The sequence below is a fragment of the Heterodontus francisci genome, chromosome 2 (assembly GCF_036365525.1).
Source record: "Heterodontus francisci isolate sHetFra1 chromosome 2, sHetFra1.hap1, whole genome shotgun sequence".
NCBI lineage: Eukaryota > Metazoa > Chordata > Chondrichthyes > Heterodontiformes > Heterodontidae > Heterodontus > Heterodontus francisci.
Genome location: NC_090372.1, coordinates 2,339,670 through 2,366,660, shown reverse-complemented (window position 1 = coordinate 2,366,660; position 26,991 = coordinate 2,339,670). Strand labels below are relative to the sequence as shown.

Here is a 26,991-nt window from a genome sequence, read left to right as displayed (position 1 = left end):
AATGAGCCGTAGGTTGCAGACCCCTACCTTAATAGATTAAACATAAAAACAAATCCAAAACATGCATGGTGTTCTCTTTACTCAACCTGTGTCTCAGTGAATTTGCTACAATCAAGTTCTTAATGATGTTTCTGGCGATTGTGCTCCAGGACTCAGCCTTACAATCTGTTTTCGGGTGTCAGATAATGGTAAGCACATGAATGCTTTTTAAATGCCTCAGGTATATGAGTCAGTGGAAGGAATTTGCTTTTCTGATTATAATGATTAGCTATTATTTCTGCTTATTTTCTCAATAGGTCTAACATGTTAAGTCACAGGAAGATTTGATGAGACCTACAGAACATCAACATCCTGGTTAATGGATATTTTTTCCATCATGTGAATAACTGCTGACATTTCCCCAGTGGGTAATCAAACCATGGAATTACCAAGATCTCTTCGGGTTGCCTTCTGATATTGGATTTATTGGTGCCAGATTTACACTTAGAAAAACATCTGACAACAGCAAAGGAATTTGGATCAAACTAGACTTGGTCTCACAATGAAAATTCCGCCCACTCTTTCCCTGTGTCCCGTGCTGCTCTGCCTTGGTTCTGTTTGCTTCACAACATCTGTCCAGAACTCAATAAAGGAGGCAAGAAATCAAAGCAAGCACCTAGAGGGAGAGAAGCAAGTGCATCATCGTCCCAAGCGTGGTTGGGTCTGGAACCAATTCTTTGTTTTAGAAGAACACATAGGACCAGAAGCTCAGTACGTGGGCAAGGTAAAGGATTCAGCTCTTAGATTAAAAACAATTGCTTCCCTATATTTTTTACTTTGAAATCACATCATAGTGAGAATTCAAATATCGTTAATAAATTCTCGGGTGTCCCATTTTGAAGAATACCCATCCCACATTTTTTCTCTTAACCTCATTCCATAAACAAAAGACCAAGCCCTGTGCCCAATCCTACCTGCCACATAGATGTTCAATCACAGACTCCTAAAGCTTTAATAAAACAGGGTTTATGGAAAAGCACTGGCATACACCTATGCGCCTGAGTGCAATTGCTCCAAATTCGTGTGACATCTGAAGCTATTTTGACAGAACAAATAAGGAGAACCTATTTCCACTTGCAGGAGGGTCAGTAACCAAAGGACATGGATTTAAGACAATTGGCAAAAGAACCTGAGGGGAGATGAGGAGAATGTTTTTTATGCAGTGAGTTGTTGTGATCTGGAATGTACTGCCTGAAAGGGCAGTGGAAGCAGATTCAATAGTAACTTTCAAAATTGGAATTGGATAAATAATTGAAAAGGAAAATTTGAAAGGCTACAGGGAAAGAGCAGAGCAAATGGAACTAATTCAATAGCTCTTTCACATAGCCCGATGGGCTGAATGGCCTCCTGCACTGGGTGATTCTATAATCACTTCTTGCTCCAATGGGTTCACCTGTGCAATGTTGTTACATTATTCTATACCTGCTCCAAAGCAATTTCTATGTGGTTGCTCTAAATTCAATGATCATCCTGCTTTTTTGGCTTCATGTTCAAATTTTCTCATGCCAAGTTATAGACATAAACTTCTTTGCACAAGAACTTTAATTTGTTTTACAGTAAAATATTGTACTTGAGAGAGGAAGCAACTGATATTTTACATTGGTGATTGTAGTTTTAGGCCAGATGTCAACTGAGTTTTGTTTATTGGACCTGTTGAATGTATAATTTCTCAGCACTGGTTAATTGGGCAGGAATAGTGATCCAGTGCTGCAGTTGGGCAAACTGGGTTAACATTCATCATGGTAACAATTTCTATATTCACCAGTGAATAAGCAGTTATCAACAGAGTAACTACACTCAGTAATATAACAAAATGATATGTTGGTGTGATGGTAAATATTTAAGAGAATAATGGATTTCATGTACTTGAATGACAGGACTGTACCATGAACCAGTTGAGGTTGCTCGGATAATCTTTCGTGTCGTATAAATTCACCTGCAGGTATTGGTTATAATTTAGAAAATGAAGAAAGTGATGAATATTAATTTAAATTTATTTCTTATCATGATTTGTTTGCATTTTCTAATAAATTCATTTTTGAATTGGATGATCTGACAGCACTTACAAGTGTGGATATGAATGATGTTAGCATTATATTTGTTATATTCCCTAAAGTGGGATATTCTGGAATGCCATCACTGCCCTCAGACTTTATTTGTTTTGGTAACAAGACCTTATTGCAGGATTCCTAACATTTCTTCCTCCCGAAAATAATTTGTTCCGTGCTTAAAATCGTTTACAATTATCACAGTGAAGGGGAATAAAGGTATCTGCTTTTTTACGGGAATTTACAAGAACTTGAATGATATTGATGTGTTCTGCATAATTAGTTTGTCATTTTCTCTGCTCTTTCCTCCAATCATTTTGCACAGACTAATGTAACCCTGTTTAAAACACTATGCTCAAGTTATTTGCCTTTAGTGCTGGGAGAATTAAAGTTTTCTCATCCTGCTGTTTGTTTAATTACATGTGTCCCTTGACCTAAAAGAAAATCCATTTTCCCTGCACTCTCCTTAAGTTGATGTGCATTTGCGTTCCTAGAAAATATTTTCCGCTCTGCAGTTGGCTTAATCTATTGATGTAGTGGATGGTGTAGTGGATTTTACTTAGAAATTGCTAAATAGACAATTTGAGTGCTTTAGTTTACAAATTAGATTGCCATTCATTGGTATGGGGGAACTTATTATGAGCACTGCCTTGGTGAAATACTTTGTAGCTGTGAGACATGCATCTATCCACAGCTAATGACTTGGACTATTTGAGTTGATTTTGAGTTATTTGGTGATCAAAAGTCAGCTACTGATCACAAAGATTTCTTTAGCTTTCCAGTATTTTTCATGACAACAATTTTGAAGATTTGCCACATGTACTGAACGAGTTAATTCAGTGCACACCAGTCAACATCAAATGCAGTGAGTTCCAGGTAAACTCCTATTTGATTAAAACATAAGTTTCTAGTCCACTGAAACATTTAATCTTAGTGGACCAAATAAAACTAATCTACAAAGCGTTTTACAGAGAGATGCGAACACATCTAAAAAATGTAATCCTTTTTGTGTGAGATATCTCAGCGGAAGAAATTAATCCTCTTTGCACCTATTTTTCTGCCTAGGTAAACATGTCGTACTGTAATTGTATTTTCCCAGTAGTGTTTAGGATTCAAAGTATGATTTGAAAGTGGTACTTGGTTTAGTTATTCCCTGAAGACTAACATGTGGTCTTAACTCCTGCTGGCAACACTTTGAGTGATTAGCTAATAATTTTCTGTTTTTATTTAACCTGACTTGCTGAACATCAGATTGAATGAGGTATTGGTTTTAAAGACAAAGATTTGCACCCAGATTATTTTGATTTGCAATTCAGATAAACACACCTGATCCAAGCACATCTTTTGCCAAACTCCTTGTGAACTCATCAGGATGCATTTGAAATAGTTAATATGCTCATTTAATATTCAACATCATTCAGACTGTCTCCCAAAATCTTTGATGGGGTGTTGACCACAATTAGGAGAAATATTTAACTAGCTTTTCCTCTAAAAGAGAACGAAACGGCAAGAAAGCAAAACACTACAGATGCTGGAATTGTGAAGTAAAATGAGAAAAACTGTTTGGCATTTGATAGTTGTTTAACATTTATGAGTTTGTTATTGATGTGTTTTGCTACTGGAGAAGTACAGCAAGGAATAATTGCTTTGTTTTGAGAATGCTTCCTTTTGATTGTAGATGACCAGTGAATTAAAACCAGTAGAGAACCAGAAGAAAGATTTCCTCTGTGCAGTGGGTGTTTATAAAGGGCGTGGTTACAATTCTCTTAACAGTTAAGAGTAAGGGAGGAATTCATCCTTCACATTTTTCTGTTCTCTCCGATGCAGAATTCCAGCACTCAAGATGAAAACCCTAAGGAGAGGCCTCTGCAATTCAAAGATAAATTTTAAATATTTTCTGATATTTAATCCGTCTACACCTAATGAATAGGAAATAGATGGAGATAATAATCCAGAGTTACAGTCAGCAGTCCCATGGTGGAATAATGATGTAGGTAGAGAGGAATCAGCATGAAGCATCAACGAGCTGTCGTTCGCATTCGGAGAGAGGTGTAACAAGTGACATCCAGATGCTTTGTGAGGGTAGTGTCATGCCAACTTGCTTTGCTGAATAATAATTTTCTTCAATCCACTGACTGGAGATCTAGATTTATATTTTTTGAAGAAATTTAAGAGGAAACATCCTTTTCACATCCACCTGCCAAGACCCTTCAGGATCTTAGAGTCAGAGAGTTATACAGCAAAGAAACACGCCTTACGGCCCATCGTGTCCGTGCTGGCCATCAAGCACCTATCTATTTTAATCCCATTTTCCAGCACTTGGCCCATAGCCTTCTATGCTACGGCATTTCAAGTGTTCATTTAAATACTTCTTAAATGTGTGTGAGGGTTCCTGCCTCTACCATCCCTTGAGGCAGTGTGTTCCAGATTCCAACCACCCTCTGGGTGAAAGATTTTTTCCTCAAATCCCCTCGAAACCTCCTGCCCCTTACCTTAAATCTATGCCAGTTCTGATGAAGGGTCACTGACCTGAAACGTTAACTCTGCTTCTCTCTCCACAGATGCTGCCAGACTTGCTGAGTATTTCCAGCATTTCTTGTTTTTATTTCAGATTTCCAGCATCTGCAGTATTTTGCTTTCATTTACTTAAATCTATGCCCCCCCCCCCCCCCCCTATTTATTGACACCTCCACTAAGGGAAAACGTTTCTTCCTGTCTACCCTATCTATGCCCCTCACAATTTTGTATACCTCAATCATGTCCCCCCTCAGCCTTCTCTGCTCTAAGGAAAACAGCCCTAGCCTATCCAGTCTCTCTTCATAGCTGAAATTCTCCAGCCCAGGCAACATCGTGGTGAATCTCCTCTGCACCCTCTCCAGTGCAATCACATCCTTCCTATAGTGTGGTGACCAGAACTGTACACAGTACTCCAGCTGTGGCCTAACTAGCATTTTATACAGCTCCATCATAACCTCCCTGCTCTTATATTCTAAGCCTCAGCTAATGAAGGCAAGTATCCCATATGAGGAAAAAATCTAACCACCGAATCTACCTGTGCTGCTGCCTTCAGTGATCTATGGACAAGTACACCAAGGTCCCTCTGACCCTTTGTGCTTCCTAGGGTCCTACCATCCATTGTATATTCCCTTGCCTTGTTAGTCCTCCCAAAATACATCACCTCACACTTCTCAGGATTGAATTGCATTTGCCACTGCTCTGCCCATCTTACCAGCCCATCTATATCATCCTGTAATTTAAAGCTTTCCTCCTCACTATTTACGATGACACCAATTTTCATGTCATCTGCGAACTAACTGATCATACCTCCTGTATTCACATCTAAATCATTAATGTACACTACAAACAGCAAGGGTCCCAGCACCGATCCCTGCAGTACGCCACTGGCCACAGGCTTCCACTCGCAAAAACAACCCTCGACCATCACCCTCTGCCTCCTGCCGCTTTGCCAATTTTGGATCCAATTTGCCATGTATGTTTCAATCAAGTTGCTTCTTATTTTTCTAAACTCCAGCGAATACAAGCCTAGGTTGTCCAACCTTTCCTCATAAGACAGCTCCCCCATTCACATATTAGTCTAGTAAACCTTCTCTGAACTCCTTCCAACGCATTTCCATCCTTCGTTACATAAGGAGACCAGTACTGTACACAGTACTCAGATGTGGTCTCACCAATGCCCTGTATAACTGAAGCATAACCTCCCTACTTTTGTATTCAATTCCCCTTGCAATAAATGATAACATTCTATTAACTTTCCTAATTACTTACTGTACCTGCATACTAACCTTTTGTAATTCATGCATTGGACACCCAGATCCCTCTGCATTTCAGAGCTCTGCAATCTCTCACCATTTAAATACTATGCTTTTTTATTCTTCCTGCCAAAATGGACAATTTCACATTTCCCCACATTATACTCCATTTGCCAGATCGTTGCCCACTCATTTAACCTATCTATATCCCTTTGTAGCCTCCTTATACCCTCTTCCCAACTTACTTTCCTATCTATTTTTGTGTCATCAGCAAATTTAGCAACCATACCTTCGGTCCCTTCATCCAAGTCATTTATATAAATTGTAAAAAGTTGAGGCCCCAGCACAGATCCCTGTGGCACACCACTCATTACATCTTGCCAACCAGAAAATGATCCTTTTATGCCTACTCTCTGTTTCCTGTCAGCTAGCCAATCGTCTACTCATCCCTATCTGTTACCACCTACACCATGCTGTTATTTTCCGCAACAACCTTTGATGTTGCACCTTATCAAATGCCTTCTGGAAGTGTAAGTACAGTACATCCACTGGTTCTCCTTTATCCACAGCACATGTTACTTCTTCAAAAAACTCAAATAAATTGGGTAAACATGATTTCCCTTTCACAAAACCATGTTGTCTCTGCCTGATTACCTTGAATTTTTCTAATTGCCCTGCTATAACACCTTTAATAATAGCTTCTAACATTTTCCCTATGACAGATGTTAGGCCTGTATTTTCCTTTTTGTCTCCCTCTCTTTTTGAATAAAGGAGTTATACTCGCTATTTTCCAATCTCATGGAACCTTCTCTGAAACTAGGGAAATTTGGAAAATTGAAACCAATGCATTAATTTCTCACTAGCCACTTCTTTTAAGACCCTAAGGTGAAGTCCATCAGGACCCGGGGACTTGTTAGCCCGCAGCTCCAACAATTTGCTCAGTATCACTTCCCTGGTGATTGTAATTTTCTTGTTCCTCCCTCCCTTCCATTGCTTGACTTACAGCTAATTCTGGGATGTTACTTGTATCCTCTATGGTGAAGACTGATGCAAGATACCTGTTCAATTCACCTGCCATCTGCTTATTATCCATTATTAATTCCCCAGACTCACTTTCTATAGGACCAACACTCACTTTGTTAACTCTTTTCTTTTTTAAGTATCTATAGAAACTCTTAATCTGTGTTTTTATATCTCCAGCCAGCTTTCTCTCATGCACTAATTTTTCCCTCCTTATTAATCTTTTTGTCAATCTTTGCTGCTTTTTATATTCTGTCCAATCTTCTGACCTGCCATCCACCTTCGCGCAATTAAATGTTTTTTTTTAAGTTTGATACTATCTTTAACTTTTTTAGTTAACCACGGATGACGGGTCCCCCTCCTTGGAATTTTTCTTTCTCTTTGGAATGTATCTATTCTGTGTATTCTGAAATATCCCCTTAAATGTCTGCCACTGCATCTCCATTGACCTATCCCTTAACCTAGTTAACCTAACTGTGCCAGTTCACTTCTGCTTTCATACCCTCATAATTGCCCTTATTTAAGTTTAATGTTAATGTTTCAGGTCTGTGACCTTTCATCAAACTGGGAAAAATTAGCAATGTATTGGTTTTGAGCAAGTGAAAGGGAGGAGGGTGGGAAGAAGAACAAAACGGAAGGTCTGTGATAGGGTGGCGGGCAGGAGAGATTAAATGACAAAATATTTCATGGTGCAAAGCCAAAGGGAGTGGTAATGAGACAAATAAAGAAACAAAAGATGTGTCTAGCGGAGGTGTGAATGGCAGGATCATGAATTGCTGTCATCTACAAGCAAAGAAAAGGAAATAAGAACAAAAAAAATCACAGCAAAGAAACACAAAATAAAATGGGCCAGAGTTTATGATCTAACATTGTTGAGCTCAGTGTTGAGTCCAGAAGGCTGTAAAGTGCCCAGTTGAGAGATGAGGTGCTATTCCTTGATCTTGCATTGAGCTTCCTTGGAACACTGTAGCAGGCAGACAGAAAGGTCAGAGTAGGATCAAGGCAGAGAATTAAAATGACTGGTGACTAGAAGCTTGGGATCACGCTTGCGGACCGAATGGAGGGGTTCCGCACAGCGGTCACCCAGTCTGCGTTTGGTCTCCCCAATGCAGAAGATACCACTAACCATCAAGTTTCTTGATGGTATATAAATTGATAAATTATTTTAAATTATCGTCCTTGTTGATTTCTAGCTAATAAACAACTAATTTCTTACAGGTCAGTTAATTAACCAGCCTGTTTAAACAAATAAAAATGTCTAACTATACTTGTGCTCAGAATTTCAGCAGTCAGCATTGATTTCTGTACTCAATAGTAGCTTTAAGAAAATAATTGAATAAATACATGGAAAGGAAACATTTGTAGGGCTATGGGGATAGAGCAGGGGAATGGGACTAATTGATAACGCTTTCATAGAGCTGGCACAGACACGATGGATTCATTTTGTGCTGTCTGGGTTCGATAATGTAAGCATCATATAATGGAAGCAAATTTCCAGCTACAGTTTTTCATTCTTCTAATATTCACAATCTTTATACTCTCTTGCAGCACTTCAACGTTAGCACATTGCTGTTACCAGGACAATCAGCTTGAGCACAAGTCAGTAAACTAACCGAGTCGGTGCTGTTGTCTCTGGAGTGTCTTAATTTCCACAGCCATCTCAGACATTAGCTCCAGCTCCCACCCCCATAATAGCAATATAAATAAGAAGGTGGAAGCAGCAATGTTTGATGGCCACTGTGTTTGCAAGACCCAGCACACCTTTATAGCTCAGCAAAGAGGTTTTTGCAGTCCCTGATTTTTTATTTTTTTTTAGATTTAGAGATACAGCACTGAAACAGGCCCTTCGGCCCACCGAGTCTGTGTCGACCATTAACCACCCATTTATACTAATCCTACACTACTCCCATATTCCTACCACATCCCCACCTGTCCCTATATTACCCTACCACCTGCCTATACTAGGGGCAATTTATAATGGCCAATTTACCTACCAACCTGCAAGTCTTTAGGCTGTGGGAGGAAACCGGAGCACCCGGAGGAAATCCACGCAGACACAGGGAGAACGTGCAAACTCCACACAGGCAGTACCCAGAATTGAACCCGGGTCGCTGAAGCTGTGAGGCTGCAGTGCTAACCACTGCGCCTCTGTGCCACCCTAATGATGTATGCATCATTACAGATAGAATTAACTAGCAGAAGCAGAGCAGCCAAGTACAAAGTCGTGAACCATAACTTTAGAACATGGCTCTGTGGCATTGTCCTGGAGAAACTATTCTGCAATAAAAAGTGAAGTTTCCACAGCAACAGGATTCGAAGCCACAAAGTTCTTCAATCATTTCGGCATTATTTTCTTGGAACACTAACAATGAATAGAAACTAGTCAATCTCTTAGCGAGTTGCATATAGGGAGTGGAGTCTGAGTGTTCTTCTTTGGCCTCCTTGTCTCGAGAGACGATGGGTAAGCACCTAGAGGTGGTCAGTGGTTCGTGAAGCAGCACCTGGAGTGGCTATAAAGGCAAATTCTAGAGTGACAGACTCTAGAGTGACAGAGTGACAGGCGCTGCAACTAAAATTGGTTGTCGGGGCTGTTGCACAGTTGGCTCTCTCCTTACACTTCTGTCTCTTTTCCTGCCAACTGCTAAGTCTCTTCGACTCGCTTCTCTTTATCCCCGCCTTTATGGCTGCCCGCCAGCTCTGGCGATCGCTGGCAACTGACTCCCACGACTTGTGGTCAATGTCACAGGACTTCATGTCGCGTTTGCAGACATCTTTAAAGCGGAGACATGGACGGCCGGTGGGTTTGATACCAATGACGAGCTCGCTGTATAATGCGACCTTGGGGATCCTGCCATCTTCCATGCGGCTCACATGGCCAAGCCATCTCAAGCGCTGCTGGCTCAGTAGGGTGTATATGCTGGGGATGTTGGCCACTTCGAGGACTTCTGTGTTGGAGATACGGTCCTTCCACCTGATGCCAAGGATTTTCCAGAGAGAGCGAAGATGGAATGCGTTGAGACGTCGCTCTTGGCTGACATATGTTGTCCAGGCCTCGCTGCCATAGAGCAAGGTACTGAGGACACAGGCTTAATACACTTGAACTTTTGTGTTCTGTGTCAGTGCACCATTTTCCCACAGTCTCTTGGCCAGTCTGGACATAGCAGTGGAAGCCTTTCCCATGCGCTTATTGATTTCTGCATCGAGAGACAGGTTACTGGTGATAGTTAAGCCACGGGAGGTGAACTCTTGAACCATGTCCAGAGCGTGGTCGCTGATATTGATGGATGGAGCATTTCTGACGTCCTGTGCCATGATGTTCGTTTTCTTAAGGCTGATGGTTAGGCCAAATTCATTGCAGGCAGCCGCAAACCTGTCAATGAGACTCTGCAGACACTCTTCTGTGTGGGATGTTAATGCAGCATCGTCAGCAAAGAGGAGTTCCCTAATCAGGACTTTCCGTACTTTGGTCTTCGCTCTTAGACGGGCAAGGTTGAACAACCTGCCACCTGATCTTGTGTGGAGGAAAATTCCTTCTTCTGAAGACTTGTACGCATGTGAGAGCAGCAATGAGAAGAAGATCCCAAACAGTGTAGGTGCGAGAACACAGCTCTGTTTCACGCCACTCAGGATAGGAAAGGGGTCTGATGAGGAGCCACCATGTTGAATTGTGCCTTTCATATTGTCATGGAATGAGGTGATGATACTTAGTAACTTTGGTGGACATCCAATCTTTTCTAGTAGTCTGAAGAGACCACGTCTGCTGACGAGGTCAAAGGCTTTGGTGAGATCTATGAAGGCAACGTAGAGGGGCATCTGTTGTTCACGGCATTTCTCCTGTAGCTGGCGAAGGGAGAACAGCATGTCAATGGTGCATCTCTCTGCTCGAAAGCCACACTGTGTCTCAGGGTAGACATGCTCAGCCAGCTTCTGGAGTCTGTTTAAAATGACTCAAGTGAAGACTTTCCCCACTATGCTGAGCAGGGAGATTCCACGGTAGTTGTTGCAGTCACCGCGGCCACCCTTGTTCTTATAGAGGGTGATGATATTGGCATCGCGCATGTCCTGTGGTACTGCTCCCTCATCCCAGCACAGGCAAAGCAGTTCATGGAGTGCTGAAAGCATAACAGGCTTGGCACTCTTGATTATTTCAGGGGTAATGCCGTCCTTTCCAGGGGCTTTTCCACTGGGAGTGCTCCACCCAGCAGTCCATTTGCTTGTGTTGATCAGTGATCGTTTCCCCTGATTTAGATTTGAGGGAGGCGATCTTCTTGATGGTTGGCCCAAAAGCTCTCTTAATGCCATCACGCATTCCTCTGATATTTCCAGTGTCTGAGGCCAGCTGAATACGACTGCATAGGTCTTGCCAGTAGGCATTTGCACAGCGCCGGACTGTTCTTTGCGCGGTACTTCTGGTTGCTTTAAGTGCTACAGATGTTAACTCGCTGGGGGCTTTCTTGTAGTTCAACAGTGCAGTGCACTTGGCAGCTATGACAGGTTCCAGCTCTTCAAAGTGAGATGAAACCAGTCTGCATTCTGCTTCTCACGTTTTCCAAAGTTGGCCATTGCTGAGTCATAGATGGCGTCTCTGATGTGGACCCACTTGGTCTCTGCATCCCCTGCAGGAGTGTTTTTAAGGGCTTTTTCAAGTGAATTAAGAAACATTTGTGACAGCTGTGAGTAAGAAATTCTGTTAGTATTGATGCGTGGGTGGTCCTTCTGCTTGGAGTGATGTAGCTTCTTTGGTTTGAGTCTAACTTTGCTGCACACCAGGGAGTGGTTGGTGTCGCAGTCCGCACTGTGGAAGCTGCGTGTGATTTGGACACTGTTTAAAGAGGCTTGCCTTGTGACAATGAGGTCCAGCTGATGCCAACGACGTGATCTTGGGCGTCGCCAAGAAACCTGGTGACAGGGTTTAGTTTGAAAGAACAAGTTGGTGATGCAGAGGTTGTGATAGGTACACAACTCCAGCAGTCTCTGTCCATTCTCATTCATCCTTTCAATGCCATAGCACCTGCAGGAGGGCCATGAGTCATGGTCAGCTCCAACCCTGGCATTAATGTCCCCCAGCAGGAACAAATCTTCAGTATTAGGAATGTTACCAATGATATTATGGAATTCCTCATAGAACTGGTCTTTAACTTCAGGTGGGGAGCAGAGTGTTGGAGCATAGATGCTGAGTAGGTGTACTAGACCAGAGGTGGTGAGCAGTCGGGTGGACAGTATGCGTTCCGAGCCATTTGTATGTGGCTCTATCATGCTGAGCAAAGAGTTTCTGATGGCAAAGCCCACTCCATGCTGTCTTGGTTCTTCAGGATCCCTACCCTGCCAGTAGAAGGTGTAGTCTTGCTCCCTTCGTGACCTGCTCGCAAGGAGGCGTGTCTCTTGAGTGCTGCAATGTCCACATTGAGTCTATTGAACTCATTGTTAATGATGGCGGTCTTCCGAGAGTCGATTTGTGTCAGGCCAGGACAGCGGGGGGGGAGGGTTCAGTTACATGGAAAAACAGGAAGTTAAAGTAGAAGGTAGGAGTGCAGGTTAGTGGTGAGGCTGATTGTTACCAAACTGCAATAAGTATACTGGTTAAACCAGAAGAGAGAAGTAATAAGCAGGCAAATAAAGCATCAGTGCTGAGGGACAGGTTAGGGGGTATAGCCCAAATAAGAGTTCTATATACAAATGCATGGAGTGTAAGAAATGAACTGCAGGGGCAAATTCAAATGGAAGATTATGATCTGGTGGCCATTGCGGAATCGTGGCTGCAGGATGGTCAGGACTGGGAACTAAATATACCTGGTTATAAAATTTACAGGAGGGACAGGGAAAATGTCAGAGGGGGTGGAGTAGCCTTACTGATTAGAAATATCATCTCATTGGTGAGGGAGGATATAATGAGGGGAAAGCATCCAGTGGAGACCTTTTGGGTGGAATTGAGGAACAGAAAAGTATCTAAAACTGTAATAGGTGTTGTGTATAGAACCCCTGGTAGCAGTTCTGAGGTGTTAGATTGTATAAATGAACAAATTAGGCAAGTGTGTAACAAAGGCAGAGTAGTATTAATGGGGGATTTTAACTTACACATAGATCGGGAGAGGCAGACTGGCACCTGTCAGAAAGGTAGTGAATTTCTGGAATGTGTCCGGGATAGTTTCCTACAGCAATATGTCCTGGATGTAACAAGGGGACAGGCAATATTAGATTTAGTTATGAGTAATGAGCCAAATTTAATTAGTAGCCTCACTGTGCGTGAACATTTATCAAATAGTGATCACAACATGATCGAATTCAAGGTAGCGTTTGAAAGTGAAAAGCACGAATCAGCTACTAGAATTTTAGACTTGGGTGAGGCTGACTTTACCAGGATGAGACAGAGACTGTCCACGGTAAACTGGGAAGATCTGTTAATGGGTTAAACGACTGAAGAACAGTGGAGAATATTTAAAGAAACATTTAACGAAATACAGAGCGAGTATATACCCCCGAGAGGAAAAAGCTCCACTTCACAGAAAAAACAGCCATGGACAACTAAAGAGATTAGGGATAGCATAAAACAAAAAGAAAGGGCTTACAAAAATGCAAAACACAGCACAGATCCAGCCAAATGGGATCGATACAAAGACCAGCAAAGGGTCACAAAGCAGCTTATAAGAGCTACTAAAAGAGATTATGAAAGGAAACTTGCAAGGGACATCAAAATCAATAAGAAGAAATGTTTTAGTTAGATAAAGGGAAAACGGGTGGTCAAGAGCACTGTAGGCCCACTAAAAACTGAAACTGGAGATATTGTCATTGAGAATGGGGAAATGGCAGACATGTTGAACAATTACTTTGCCTCGGTATTTACAGTTGAAAAGGAGGATAACTTGCCGGAAGTTCCCGAAGAAATTAATAGCCGATAGGGGATAGGGACTTAATACAATTAATGTAAGTAAATCATCAGTAACAAGGAAATTAATGGAACTAAAGAGTGAGAAATCCCCAGGACCTGACGGTTTCCATCCGAGGGTGTTAAAGGAAGTAGGGGAGCACATTGTAGATGCCCTAACTATAGTCTTTCAGAGTTCCCTAGATTCAGGAGTGGTCCCTCTGGATTGGAAAGTTGCACATGTCACTCCACTTTTTAAGAAGGGTGAAAAGGGGGAACCAAGGAAATTACAGACCAGTTAGCCTGACATCTGTGGTGGGCAAGTTGCTGGAGTCTATAATCAAGGATAGGGTGACTGAACACCTTGAAAAATTTCATTTAATCAGGGACAGCCAGCATGGATTCATGACGGGAAGGTCATGCCTGACAAATCTCACTGAATATTTTGAAGAGGTGACTAAGGTAGTGGACAGGGGAATGTCTATGGATGTTATTTATATGGACTTCCAGAAGGCATTTGATAAAGTCCCACATAAGAGACTGTTAACTAAGGTAGAAGCCCATGGAGTTGAGGGCAAATTATTGACATGGTTAGAAAGTTGGTTGAGTGGTAGGCAATAGAGAGTGGGGATAATGGGTAAGTACTCCGATTGGCAGGATGTAACTAGTGGTGTCCCACAGGGATCTGTGTTGGGGCCTCAATTATTCACATTATTCATTAACGACTTGGATGATGGCATAGTAAGTCATATATCCAAATTTACTGATGATACAAAGTTAGGCGGAATTGTAGACAGTCTAGATGATAGCATAAAATTGCAAAGAGATATTGACAGACTAGGTGAGTGGGCAAAACTGTGGCAGATGGATTTCAATGTGGGCAAGTGTGAGGTTATCCATTTCGGACCAAAAAAAGGATAGAACAGGGTACTTTCTAAATGGGAAGAGGTTAGGTACAGTGGATGTCCAAAGAGACTTGGGGGTTCAGGTGCATAGATCTTTAAAATACCACGAGCAAGTGCAGAAAATAATCAAAAAGGCTAATGGAATGCTAGCCTTTATATCTAGAGGATTGGAGTATAAAGACACAGAGGTTATGCTGCAGCTGTACAAAACCCTGGTTAGACCCCACTTGGAGTACTGTGAGCAGTTCTGGGCACCACACCTTAGGAAGGATATATTGGCCTTGGAGGGAGTGTAATGTAGGTTTACAAGAATGATATCTGGACTACAGGGGTTAAGTTACGAGGAGAGATTACACAAATTGGGCCTGTTTTCGCTCGAATTTACAAGGTTAAGGGGTGAACTGATTGAAGTCTTCAAGATATTAACAGGAAAAGACAGGCTAGATAAAGATAAACTATTTCCACTGGTTGGAGATTCTAAAACTAGGGGGCATAGTCTAAAAATTAGGACCATACCGTTCAGGAGAGATGTTAGGAAGCATTTCTTCACGCAAAGGGTGGTAGAGGTTTGGAACTCTCTCCCACAAACAGCAGTTGAAGCTGGAACAGTTATTAATTTTAAATCTGAGATAGATTTTTGTTAAGCAAAGAAATTAAGGGATATGGGTCAAAGGCAGGTATATGGAGTTAGGCTGCGGATCAGTCATGATCTCATTGAATGGGCGGCACAGGCTCGAGGGGCTGAATGGCCTACTCCTGTTCCTATCTTCCTATGTTCCGATGACACATAGTTCTGATATTCCAGCTTGCAAAATGAAGGGCTGGTACCTTCTTTCCTTTTTTTGTCATGCTGTTTGGTGCAGTATTACAGTCCACTTGTCAGGCAATGACCCTGAGCTCCAAGCACCCATTGAAGCAGGTGGATTGTGGTGGGACAGAACCTTCATGACCGGGGGTTGCCCGGTTTGAGGCGGGCGGTAGCCTCACCCTAACCCAAACGTGTAATCTTCAGTTAAAGCAGGGGATTTTTTAAAAATTCTCTCATGGGATGTGGATGTCACTGGCCAGACCAGCCGATATTGCCCACCCCTGATTGCCCTTGAGCAGGTGGTGGGGAGCCGCCTTCCTGAACCGCTGCAGTCCATCGAGTGTGGATACGCCCACAGTGCTCTTAGGGAGGGAGTTCCAGAATTTTGACCCAGCAGCAGTGAAGAAACAGTAATATATTTCCATGTCAGGATGGTGTGTGGCTTGGAGGGGAACTTGCAGGTGATGGTGTTCCCATGCGTCTGTTGTCCTTGTCCTTCTAGTTGGTAGAGGTCACAGGTTTGGAAGGTGCTGTCTAAGGAGCCTTGGTGAATTGCTGCAGTGCATCTTGTAGCTGGTACACACTGCTGTCACTGTGCGTCAGTGGTGGAGGGAATGAATGTTTAAGGTGTTGGATGGGGTTCCGATCAAGTGAGCTGCTTTGTCCTGGATAGTTCCAAACTTCCTGAGTGTTGTTGGAGCCACACTCATCCTGGCAAGTGGAGAGTATTCCATCACACTCCTGACTTGTGCCTTGTAAATGGTGGACAGGCTTTGGGGTGACAGGAGGTGAGTTACTCGCTGCAGAATTCCCAGGCTCTGCCCTGCTCTTGTAGCCACAGTATTTATTTGGCTGCTGCAAGTTAGTTTCTGGTCAATGGTAACCCTTAGGAAGTAGGGGTCAAAATGTGAAAGTGTGAAAATAGATAAGTCCCCTGGGCCAGATGGGATTTATCCTAGGATTCTCTGGGAAGCCAGGGAGGAGATTGCAGAGCCTTTGTCCTTGATCTTTGTGTTGTCATTGTCGACAGGAATAGTGCCGGAAGACTGGAGGATAGCAAATGTCGTCCCCTTGTTCAAGAAGGGGAGTAGAGACAGCCCTGGTAATTATAGACCTGTGAGCCTTACTTCGGTTGTGGGTAAAATGTTGGAAAAGGTTATAAGAGACAGGATTTATAATCATCTTGAAAAGAATAAGTTCATTAGCAATAGTCAGCACGGTTTTGTGAAGGGTAGGTCGTGCCTCACAAACCTTATTGAGTTTTTTGAGAAGGTAACCAAACAGGTGGATGAGGGTAAAGCCGTGGATGTGGTGTATATGGATTTCAGTAAGGCATTTGATAAGGTTCCTCACGGTAGGCTATTGCAGAAAATACGGAAGTATGGGATTGAAGGTGATTTAATGCTTTGGATCAGAAATTGGCTAGCTGAAAGAAGACAGAGGGTGGTGGTTGATGGCAAATGTTCATCCTGGAGTTTAGTTACTAGTGGTGTACCGCAAGGATCTGTTTTGGGGCCACTGCTGTTTGTCATTTTTATAAATGACCTGGATGAGGGTGTAGAAGGGTGGTTTAGTAAATTTGCGGATGACACGAAGGTCGGTGGAGTTGTGGATAGTGCCGAAGGATGTTATAGGTTACAGAGGGACATAGATAGGCTGCAGAGCTGGGCTGAGAGATGGCAAATGGAGTTTAATGCGGAAAAGTGTGAGGTGATTCACTTTGGAAGGAGTAACAGGATTGCAGAATACTGGGCTAATGGGAAGATTCTTGGTAGTGTAGATGAGCAGAGAGATCTTGGTGTCCAGGTACATAAATCCCTGAAAGTTGCCACCCAGGTTAATAGGGCTGTTAAGAAGGCATATGGTGTGTTAGCTTTTATTAGTAGGGGGATCGAGTTTGGGGGCCACGAGGTCATGATGCAGCTGTACAAAACTCTGGTGCGGCCGCACCTGGAGTATTGCTTGCAGTTCTGGTCACCGCATTATAGGAAGGATGTGGAAGCTTTGGAAAGGGTGCAGAGGAGATTTACTAGGATGTTGCCTGGTATGGAGGGAAGGTCTTACGAGGAAAGGCTGAGGGACTTGAGGTTGTTTTCGTTAGAGAGAAGGAGGAGGAGAGGTGACTTAATAGACATATAAGATAATCAGAGGGTTAGTCAGACCCACCGGTCGTCCATGTCTCCGCTATAAAGACGTCTGCAAACGCGACATGAAATCGTGTGACATTGATCACAAGTCGTGGGAGTCAGTTGCCAGCATTCGCCAGAGCTAGCGGGCAGCCGTAAAGACAGGGCTAAATTGTGGCGAGTCGAAGAGACTTAGTAGTTGGCAGGAAAAAAGACAGAGGCGCAAGGGGAGAGCCAACTGTGCAACAGCCCCGACAAACAAATTTCTCTGCAGCACCTGTGGAAGAGCCTGTCACTCCAGAATTGGCCTTTATAGCCACTCCAGGCGCTGCTTCACAAACCACTGACCACCTCCAGGCGCGTATCCATTGTCCCTCGAGATAAGGAGGCCCAAAAGAAAAGAAAAGAAAAAAAAAAGAGAGAGGGTTAGATAGGGTGGATAGTGAGAGTCTTTTTCCTCGGATGGTGATGGCAAACACGAGGGGACATAGCTTTAAGTTGAGGGGTGATAGATATAGGACAGATGTCAGAGGTAGTTTCTTTACTCAGAGAGTAGTAGGGGCATGGAACGCCCTGCCTGCAACAGTAGTAGACTCGCCAACTTTAAGGGCATTTAAGTGGTCATTGGATAGACATATGGATGAAAATGGAATAGTTTAGGTCAGATGGTTTCACAGTTCGGCGCAACATCGAGGGCCGAAGGGCCTGTACTGCGCTGTAATGTTCTATGTTCTATGTTCTAGATAGTGAGGGCTTCAGCGATGGTACTGCTGTTGAATGTTAAGGGGGGATGGTTCAATTCTCTCTTACTGGAGATTGTCATTGCCTGGCACTTGAATGGCATGAATGTTACTTGCCATTTATCAGCCCAAGCCTGAATGTTGTCCATGTCTGCATATGGGCACAGACTGCTTCAGTATCTGAGGAGTTGAAAATGGTATTGAACATTGTGCAATAAACAGCGAATATCCCCACTTCTGACCTGATGATGGAGGGAAGGTCATTGATGAGGCAGCTGAAGATGGTTGGGATTAGGACACTATCCTGAAAAGCTCCTGCAGCGATGCCCTGGGGCTGAGATGATTGGCCTCCAATAACCACAGCCATCTTTCTTTGTGCTCCGTATGTCTCCAACCATTGGAGAATTTTCTACTTGATTCCCATTTGCTTCAGTTTTGCTCGGGCTCCTTGATGCCACACTCGGTCAAATGCTGCCTTGATATCCAGGGCAATCATCACCTCACCTCTTGAGTTCAGCTCTTTTGTCCATGTTTGGCCCAAGGCAGTAATGAGAACAGGAGCTGAGTGGCCCTGACGGACTCAAACTGAGCATCGGGGAGCAGGTTATTCAAGTGTTGACAACGCCTTCCATCACTTTGCTGATGATTGAGAGTCAACTGATAGGGCAGTAATTGGCCGGATTGGATTCGTCCTGCTTTTTGTAAATAGAGCATACCTGGGCAATTTTCCATATTGTCAGGCAGATGCCAGTGCTGTAGCTGTACTGGAACAGCTTGGCTAGGGACGCGACAGGTTCTGCAGCACAAGTCTTCCGTACAACAGCCTGGAATATTGTCAGGGCCCATAGCCTTTGCAGTATCCAGTGCCTTCAGCCATTTCTTGTTATCATGTGGAGTGAATCGGATTGGCTGAAGACTGGCATCTCTGATGCTGGGGAACCTCAGGAGAAGGCCATGATGGATCATCACTCGGCACTTCAGGCTGAAGATGGTTGCAAATGCTTCAGCCTTTTATTTTGCACTTATGTGCTGGGCTCCCCCATCATTGAGGGTGGGGATGTGGAGCCTCCTCCTCCTCCTGCTACATGCAGTTATAAAATTACATCTTCATTTTAAAGCCAAATGCTCTGTCCTTACTTTTACAAAGTGCTTTGGTTTTATATTATTATTGATAGTTAAATCACATACCTACAGCACCTTAGGAAGCAGAGAATTAAATTTGATAGGAGCACTGTAGTTTCCCTGCAGTACGAGGTGAGGTGAAAATTGAGATGTAACTAGTATGGGAGAGGAGGGGGCAGGCCAGGGTATTTACAGCATTACAGACAGGTTTACATGGACAGTTGCCATTATAAAGGGAACGGAGGAATGTTTAATGGAAAGAGTTGACTCAAAAAAATGACAACAGGAAATTGAGTTTTTTTTAAGACAGGAAGTGTGTGCAAATCATAAAATTTGTAATATTATAGATGTATAAAATTAATCAAGTCTATGTCTTATTTTTGTCCTCAGTACTGTGGAGAATATCTCAAAGAACATTTAAACTTATCCCCTCTAGTTGGCTTCAAACTCTCACTGAGTGTTCTATCTATATCATTGACAGAGAGCTGTGTATTTTCACTCTTGTGACTGTGAAGGGCCTGCAATGTAATGGTTATTTGAAACTGGGAGAAATGGCACTTGTGAGGCTAATTAGCAATGTATCACTGCATCTAAATCTGGCATTTAGGCTTGACAAATGTTACCATAAAATAGAATTATAAAGCATATATTTTTGCTGTGTATAAATAAAACATGATGGAAAGATTGTGTTCAAGGATAAAAAGTTTTTTTAAAACAGATACAATTTTATACTTTATGGCAAATGGGCAAAAATACAAATAATTTCAGTAAAGAACGTGTTCCTGCAATCAAAGCCTCCTGTATACTGATTATAAATATTCTGTAAGATAAACATTTTATTCCATTACAAACAGGAGCATATAAACTGGGTTGAGTGGGCAGATTTGGGTGGATTGCCGAGAAGAAAGACAAGATTTGTGTCTGAACCTAGTTTCTTCCAAATGGAAAATCTGACCCAAATTCTGGATGGTGGTTGGTGAACAAGTGAGTCTTCTGTCTATTACCCTGCATCAAGAGAACCTTTGAAGGCATTTCTGGCAGAGATCTTCAGCTACCCCAGAATTCCACACTTGATGCTTTTCCTGAATCCAGTGAAGGCCAAGCCAGCTATGAGTTGGCAGTAATTCTGTTCCAAGTGAAATCTCAGGGGACATCAGTTGCCTTTTGAGGACTACCTGTTCATGCTCTTTGGGGGAAGAAAATAGGCTGCCTTTTTCTTTATCACTGCTTGAACCTCAGTCTCCCCAGTTGAAGCCTCCTGGTGCCAGTCTGACGACTGCTGGCACATTGGGATAGACAGCTCTGCAGCATCTCTACAGGTGCAGGTTTCCTGTCCACTCTATTTAAATGACATGCGTTTGAAATTTGGAATGGTATCAACAGTCTGGATTCTGATCCGTTGCACTTTCAGTGGCAGAACTGGGACCCTGGTATTTATTTTGCTGACATCAGTAACATCGCTAAATAGTAGTCACACCAAAAATGAGGAACTTGAGAGTTATCCTAAAAACAATTAATCCACCTAAAATTTATTGGGCTACCAATTATCAACCAAACGTAGGAGCAATTGATTCCAGGCAAGGACTAGAGGAAGCGCACACGGGGCGAGGGGGTGGGTGGTGAACAAGTGAGTCTTCTGCCAACGAAGGAGGCACCCTCCCCCACAAGCCTGCAGGGAGGCCGCCTCGTTTTACAAGGTACCTTCCCCCTGGATTTTATGGGCCCCCTTGAGACGGGGTCAGAGAGGGGGAGCCTATAGAATCGCGACGGGTAGCGGGGGCAGAGGACCCTGTTGCCCAGTGATTTTCCCGGAGGCAGGATAGGCCAACGATGGCATTCCCGCCCAGAGGCCAATTGAGGCACTTAAGTGGCCTATTAATGGCACTTGATGGCTTCTTCCTGCCGCTGCTGAGATTTAACCAGCACCGGAGGGGGTGCCTCCGCCACTCGGGGAGGGTGCCTTGTAAAACGAGGCGGCCTCCCCTGCGGGCATGTGGGGGAGGGTCCCTCCTCCGTTGGCAATCTGTGACTGAAGGAGGCCCCCCTGTTGTCAAAACCAACAACTTCATGGACCTCCCCCGGACTTCACACCCACCCCCTCGCCCCATGATTGGCCGGCAGCTCTTGGAAACAGGATCCCTGTCTTTAAAGGGACTGAGATCCCTGCGCAAGAAACTTCACCTCCAGAATAACGGAGGATTGCACTGGTGGTGGGAGGGTGGGGAGGGTACGAAAAGGCCGAGGAGCGGCTCCCCCCACCTTTTTAGCCCGACGCCGGGAGCTCCACCTCATCCACAAAATCCAGTCCTCTAATTTTAACTCAATTTTAGAATTAGTACATCAGAGCTTTAATGTGAGCTCTGCATTCTGCCACCCTATTTGAGCAGCAGCAGGGTGATTGTCACTATCCCTTTTTCATTCATTCGTTGGATGTGGGCATCACTGGCTAGTTCAGCATTTATTGCCCATCCCTAATTGCTCTTGAGCAAGTGATGGTGAGCTGCCTTCTTGAACCGCAGTAGTCCAAATGGGGTAGGTACACCCACAGTGCTGTAGGGACTTCCAGGATTTTGACCCAACGACAGTGAAGGAACGGCGATATAGTTCCAAGTCAGGATGGTGTGTGGCTTCGAGGAGAACTTGCAGGTGGTGGTGTTTCCATACATCTGTTGCCCTTGTCCTTCTATGTGATAGAGGTCATTGGTTTGGAAGGTGCTGTCGAAGGAGCCTTGGTGCGTTGCTGCAGTGCATCTTGTAGATGGTACACACTGCCGCCACTGTGTGTGGAGGGAGTGAATGTTTGTGGATGGGGTGCCAATCAAGCGGGCTGCTTTGTCCTGGATGGTGTCGAGCTTCTCGAGTGTTTTTGGAGCTGCAGCCATCCAGGCAATTTTGAGAGTATTCCATCACACTCCTGACTTGTACCTTGTATATGGTGGACAGGCTTTGGGGTGTCAGGAGGTGAGTTACTCACTGCAGAACTCCCAGCCTTTGAGCTGCTCTTGTAGTCACAGTATTTATATGACTACTCCAGTTCTGTTTCTGGTCAATGGTAACCCCCAGGATGTTGATAGTGGGGGATTCAGCGATGGTAATGCCGTTAAATGTCAAGGGGAAATCGTTAGATTCTCCCTTGTTTGAGATGGTCATTGCCTGGCACTTGTGTGGCGCAAATGTTACTTGCCACTGATCAGCCCAAACCTGGATAATGTCCAGGTCTTTCTGCATTTCTACAAGGACTGCTTCAGTATCTGAGGAGTCACGAATGGTGCTGAACATTGTGCAATCATCAGCGAACATCTCTATTTTTGACCTTATGATTGAAGGAAGGTCATTGATGAAGCAGCTGAGGATGGTTGGGCCTCGGACACTACCCTGAGGAACTCCTGCAAAAATGTCCTGGAGCTGAGATGATTGACCTCCAACAACCACAATCATCTTCCTTTGCATTAGGTATGACTACAACCAGCAGAGGGTCTTGCCCCTGATTCCCATTTACTCCAGTTTTGCTAGGGCTCCTTGATGCATTCTCGGTCAAATGCTGCCTTGATGTCAAGCGCAGTCACTCTCACCTCACCTCTTAAATTCAGTTCTTTTGTCCATGTTTGAACCAAGGCTGTTATGAGGTCAGGAGTTGAGTGGCCCTAGTGGAACCCAAACTGAGCGTCACTGAGCAGGTTATTGCTAAGTAAGTGCTGCTTGATAGCACTGTTAATGACACCTTTACTGATGATTAAGAGTAGGCTGATGGGGTGGTAATTGGACGGATTGGACTTGTCCTTTTTGTGTACAGGACATACTTGGGCAATTTTCCACATTACCGGGTAGATGCCAGTGTTGTAGCTATACTAGCACAGCTTGGCTAGGGACGTGGCAATTCTAGAGCACAGGTCTTCAGTATTATTGCCGGAATATTGTCAGAGCCCATAGCCTTTGCTGTATTCAGTGCCTTCAGTCGTTTCTTGAAATCACGCGGAGTGAATCAAATTGGCTGAAGTCTGTCATCTGTGAATATAGGGACTTCAGGAGGAGGCTGAGATGGATCATCACCTTGGCACTTCTGACTGAAGATTGTTGCAAATGCTTCAGCCTTATATTTTGCACTCGTGCTGTGACACCCCTGCCCCCCCTCCCATCATCATTGAGGATGGGGATATTTGTGGAGCCACCTACTCCAGTTAGTTGTTTAATTGTCTACCACCATTCACGACTGGATGTGGCAGGACTGCAGAACTTAGATCTGATCCGTTGGTTATGGGATCGCTTAGCTCTGTCTATCACCTGCTGCTTATGCTTTTTGGCATGTAAGTAGTCCTGGGTTGTAGCTTCACCTGGTTGACACCTCATTTTAAGATATGCCTGGTGCTGCTCCTGGCATGCCCTCCTGCATTCTTCATTGAACCAGTGTTGATCCCCTGGCTTGATGGTAATGGTAGAGTGGGGGATATGCCGGGCCATGAGGTTACAGATTGTGGTTGAGTACAATTCTGCTGCTGCTGATGGCCCACAGCGCCTCATGGATGCCCAGTTTTGCATTGCCAGATCTGTTTGAAACTACTCCATTTAGCATGGTGGTAGTGCCACACAACACGATGGACGGTATCCTCAATGTGAAGGCAGGACTTCGTCTTCACAAGGACTGTGTGGTGGTCACTTCTCCCAATTCTGTCATGGACAGATGCATCTGCAAAAGGCAGATTGGTGAGGCCAAGGTCAAGTATGCTTTTTCCTCTTGTTGGTTCCCTCACCACCTGTCACAGACCCAGTCTAGCAGCTATGTCCTTTAGGACTCGGCCAGTGGTGGTGCTGCCGAGCCACTCTTGGTGATGGACATTGAAGTCCCCCACTCAGAGTACATTCTGTGCCCTTGCCACCCTCAGTGCTTACTCCTCGTGGTTCAACACGGAGGAGTACTGATTCATCAGCTGAGGGAGGGCGGTAATAAGCAGGAGATTTCCTTGCCCATGTCTGACCTGATGCCTTGAGATTTCATGGGCTTTGGAGTCAATGTTGAGGATTCCCAGGACAACTCCCTCTAGGCCATTTCAGAGGGCATGTAAGAGTCAACCACATTGCTGTGGGTCTGGAGTCACATGTAGGTCAGACCAGTTAAGGACAGGAGATTTCCTTCCCTAAAGGACATTCATGAAACAAATGGGTTTTTACGACAATCGGCATTGGTTTCATAGCCATCAGTAGACTAGCTTTTTAATTAATTGAATTCAAATTCCACCTTCTGCCGTGGTGGGATTCAAACCCATGTCCCCTGAGCAATACCCTGGGTCTCTGGGTTCCTAGCCCAGTGACAATACCACTACACCACTGCCTTCCCTGCTATTATTGCACTGAGAAATTGTCTAACAGAACATGACTGTACAGCTGAACTTTACTTAGCCCGGATGCCTGCAGACAAGTTGATTATAATGGTAGAAGTCGGTCTGAACTTGTTAAACCTTTACTGTTCAGATTGCAACCTTCATGAATATAGTTCCTTTAATAGCCTGCAGCTTCAGAAGAAGCAGTCGTCGTCAGAAATAGCCAGAAAGAGAATTTGCTGTGATTATCCATTGCTTTGCATTTTTTGGTGACATTGTTTTATCATCACCAGAGAGAAAAGCTTGAATTTATAAAGCACTTCATCATCTCTCTCAGAAACATCTCAAAGTGCTTCAAACACAGTGAAGTACTTTGAAGTGCACTAACTGTTGTTATACTGGCTCCATGGCAGTCTTTCTACAAACACAACAGTCCAAAAACGGCAATGCACTGAATGACCAGTTAACTATTTTTGGTGGTTGTTCTGTGAGGGAGGAACATTGGCCCAGGCATCAGCAGGATTCCTTGCTTTCCTTCAAACAAAGCCATGAGATTGTTAGCATCGAGCTGAACCAGTGGAACAGGGAGCTATCCCCCTGGTCTAATTCTTTTCTGAAGGCAGCATCTCTGAGAGTGCAGTACTCCCTCAGTGTTGCCCTGAATCATTACCTAGATTTTGCATTCAAGTCCTGGAGTGAGGGAAAAGTGCAACAAATGTATCAAACTGACTTTTCCATTAAATCTCTACCAACACTAACAACACCATCTTGAATTTATATAGTACTTGTAAGATAGCAAAATATCCCAAAGCCCTTCACAGGAGCGCTATCAAACAAAATTTGACACCGGGCTAGCAAAGCTGCTATTTGGACTGGAACTTGGTCAAAGGGATAGGTTTTAAGGAGTGTCTTAGAAGAGGAAAGAGAGGCAGAGAGGTTTAGGGAAGGAATTCCAGAGTTTAAATTTTAGGCAGATGAAGGCACGGCCGCCTATGCTGAAGCTATTAAAATCAGGGATGCTCAAGAAGCCAGAATTGGCATAGCGCCGATATCTCAGAGAGTTGTAGGGCTGCAGAAGGTTATAGATATAGGGAAGGGTGAGGCCATGGGAGATTGAGAATTTTAAAATCAAGATGTTGCCAACTGTGTAAGAGGTTCTCTTCCCGTCCCCCTTACTACAGTTCTTAGACTTTGGGAATTACAAGAACAAAATTGCACACGACACAGGGTTAAACTGAACCACAAACTTGCTTATTTAAAAAAACACAAAGAGCCTCCTAACAGCCTGTTACAAAGACCTCTAAACTAATTTAAAAGGACACCACACGACACTTGATTTATCAGTCCGATTTAAATCCCTCTGCGATTTAACCTCGATGCTCACCCAAACACACAGGTCCCCATGACTTAGAAAATAAACCTTTTCGAAAAAAAACACAGGCAAAACTCCATGTTTCTGCCCCAAATTCACTCAATTCAAAACCCAAACCCTCTCAGGATTTGGTTGCTACACTTAAAATTCTTTTATAACTCTCGGCCGCAAATACCCCTTGGATTTGGCTGATAACTTACAATCCTCCACACGGTTGGTCCTTCCGGTGAGAATTGTAGGTCCACGAGCCAGGTTGACCGTTCCTGACCCTCCTTCTCGACTGCAGCCCCCACAGTACAAACCCCTTCAAGATTTGACTGAAAAACTTACAATCACCCACATGGCTGGTCATTACCAATGTTGATTGTAGGCCTGGACCTGAGATGACCAGTCCCCGTCCTTCACATAACTGCAGTTATGCCAAACCCTTCGATCTTGTCCTTTTTATGATGATCCTTATCAAAATATCATAATCACATCACCTAAAGCCATCCTGCTGGATGGTCAGCACTGAGCACCATTTAATCTCTTTCCTTGGTTATCTGCTTGGTCCAGACAGATCCAGTTAGTGCTGATGTTATTTCCATTAATGAGAACAATGAACTCCACCAAGGTGAGATAACCAAGGCTCCACAGCTAATATCCATGAAAGAGGTTTCTCTCCTGTCTTGACAGGAGTGAATGCTGTGCTCTGGGGACAGTTAGTTGTAACAATGGCCTCCCCGATTACTTAACATGATGGCAGTTATCCTGTGTCACTGTTATGATAATGTCCCAAATTCCAGTCCTTTAACGGTATCAGTTCTGTTGAGATGTTGGGATGTTTGAAAATTGACTCATCTGAATGCAGCCTGCCTCTGTGTG

The 26,991-nt window shown here is 43.8% G+C and overlaps 1 protein-coding gene across 3 annotated transcripts in view; it reads left to right on the top strand.

Annotated features, from left to right (window-relative positions):
- Positions 1-485: 485 nt before the first annotated feature.
- Positions 486-26,991, top strand: part of LOC137379102 (cadherin-18-like) — a 226,941-nt gene continuing 200,435 nt past the window's right edge. For 2 of the 3 annotated variants that reach the window (XM_068049786.1, XM_068049797.1), the window contains exon 1: positions 486-763. In XM_068049786.1, coding sequence (XP_067905887.1) covers positions 542-763 — 222 coding nt within the window. In that variant the 5' untranslated portion in view covers positions 486-541. Of the gene's footprint in view, positions 764-20,759; positions 20,766-26,991 lie in introns of all 3 variants that reach the window. The other variant, XM_068049807.1, reaches the window with a different exon arrangement.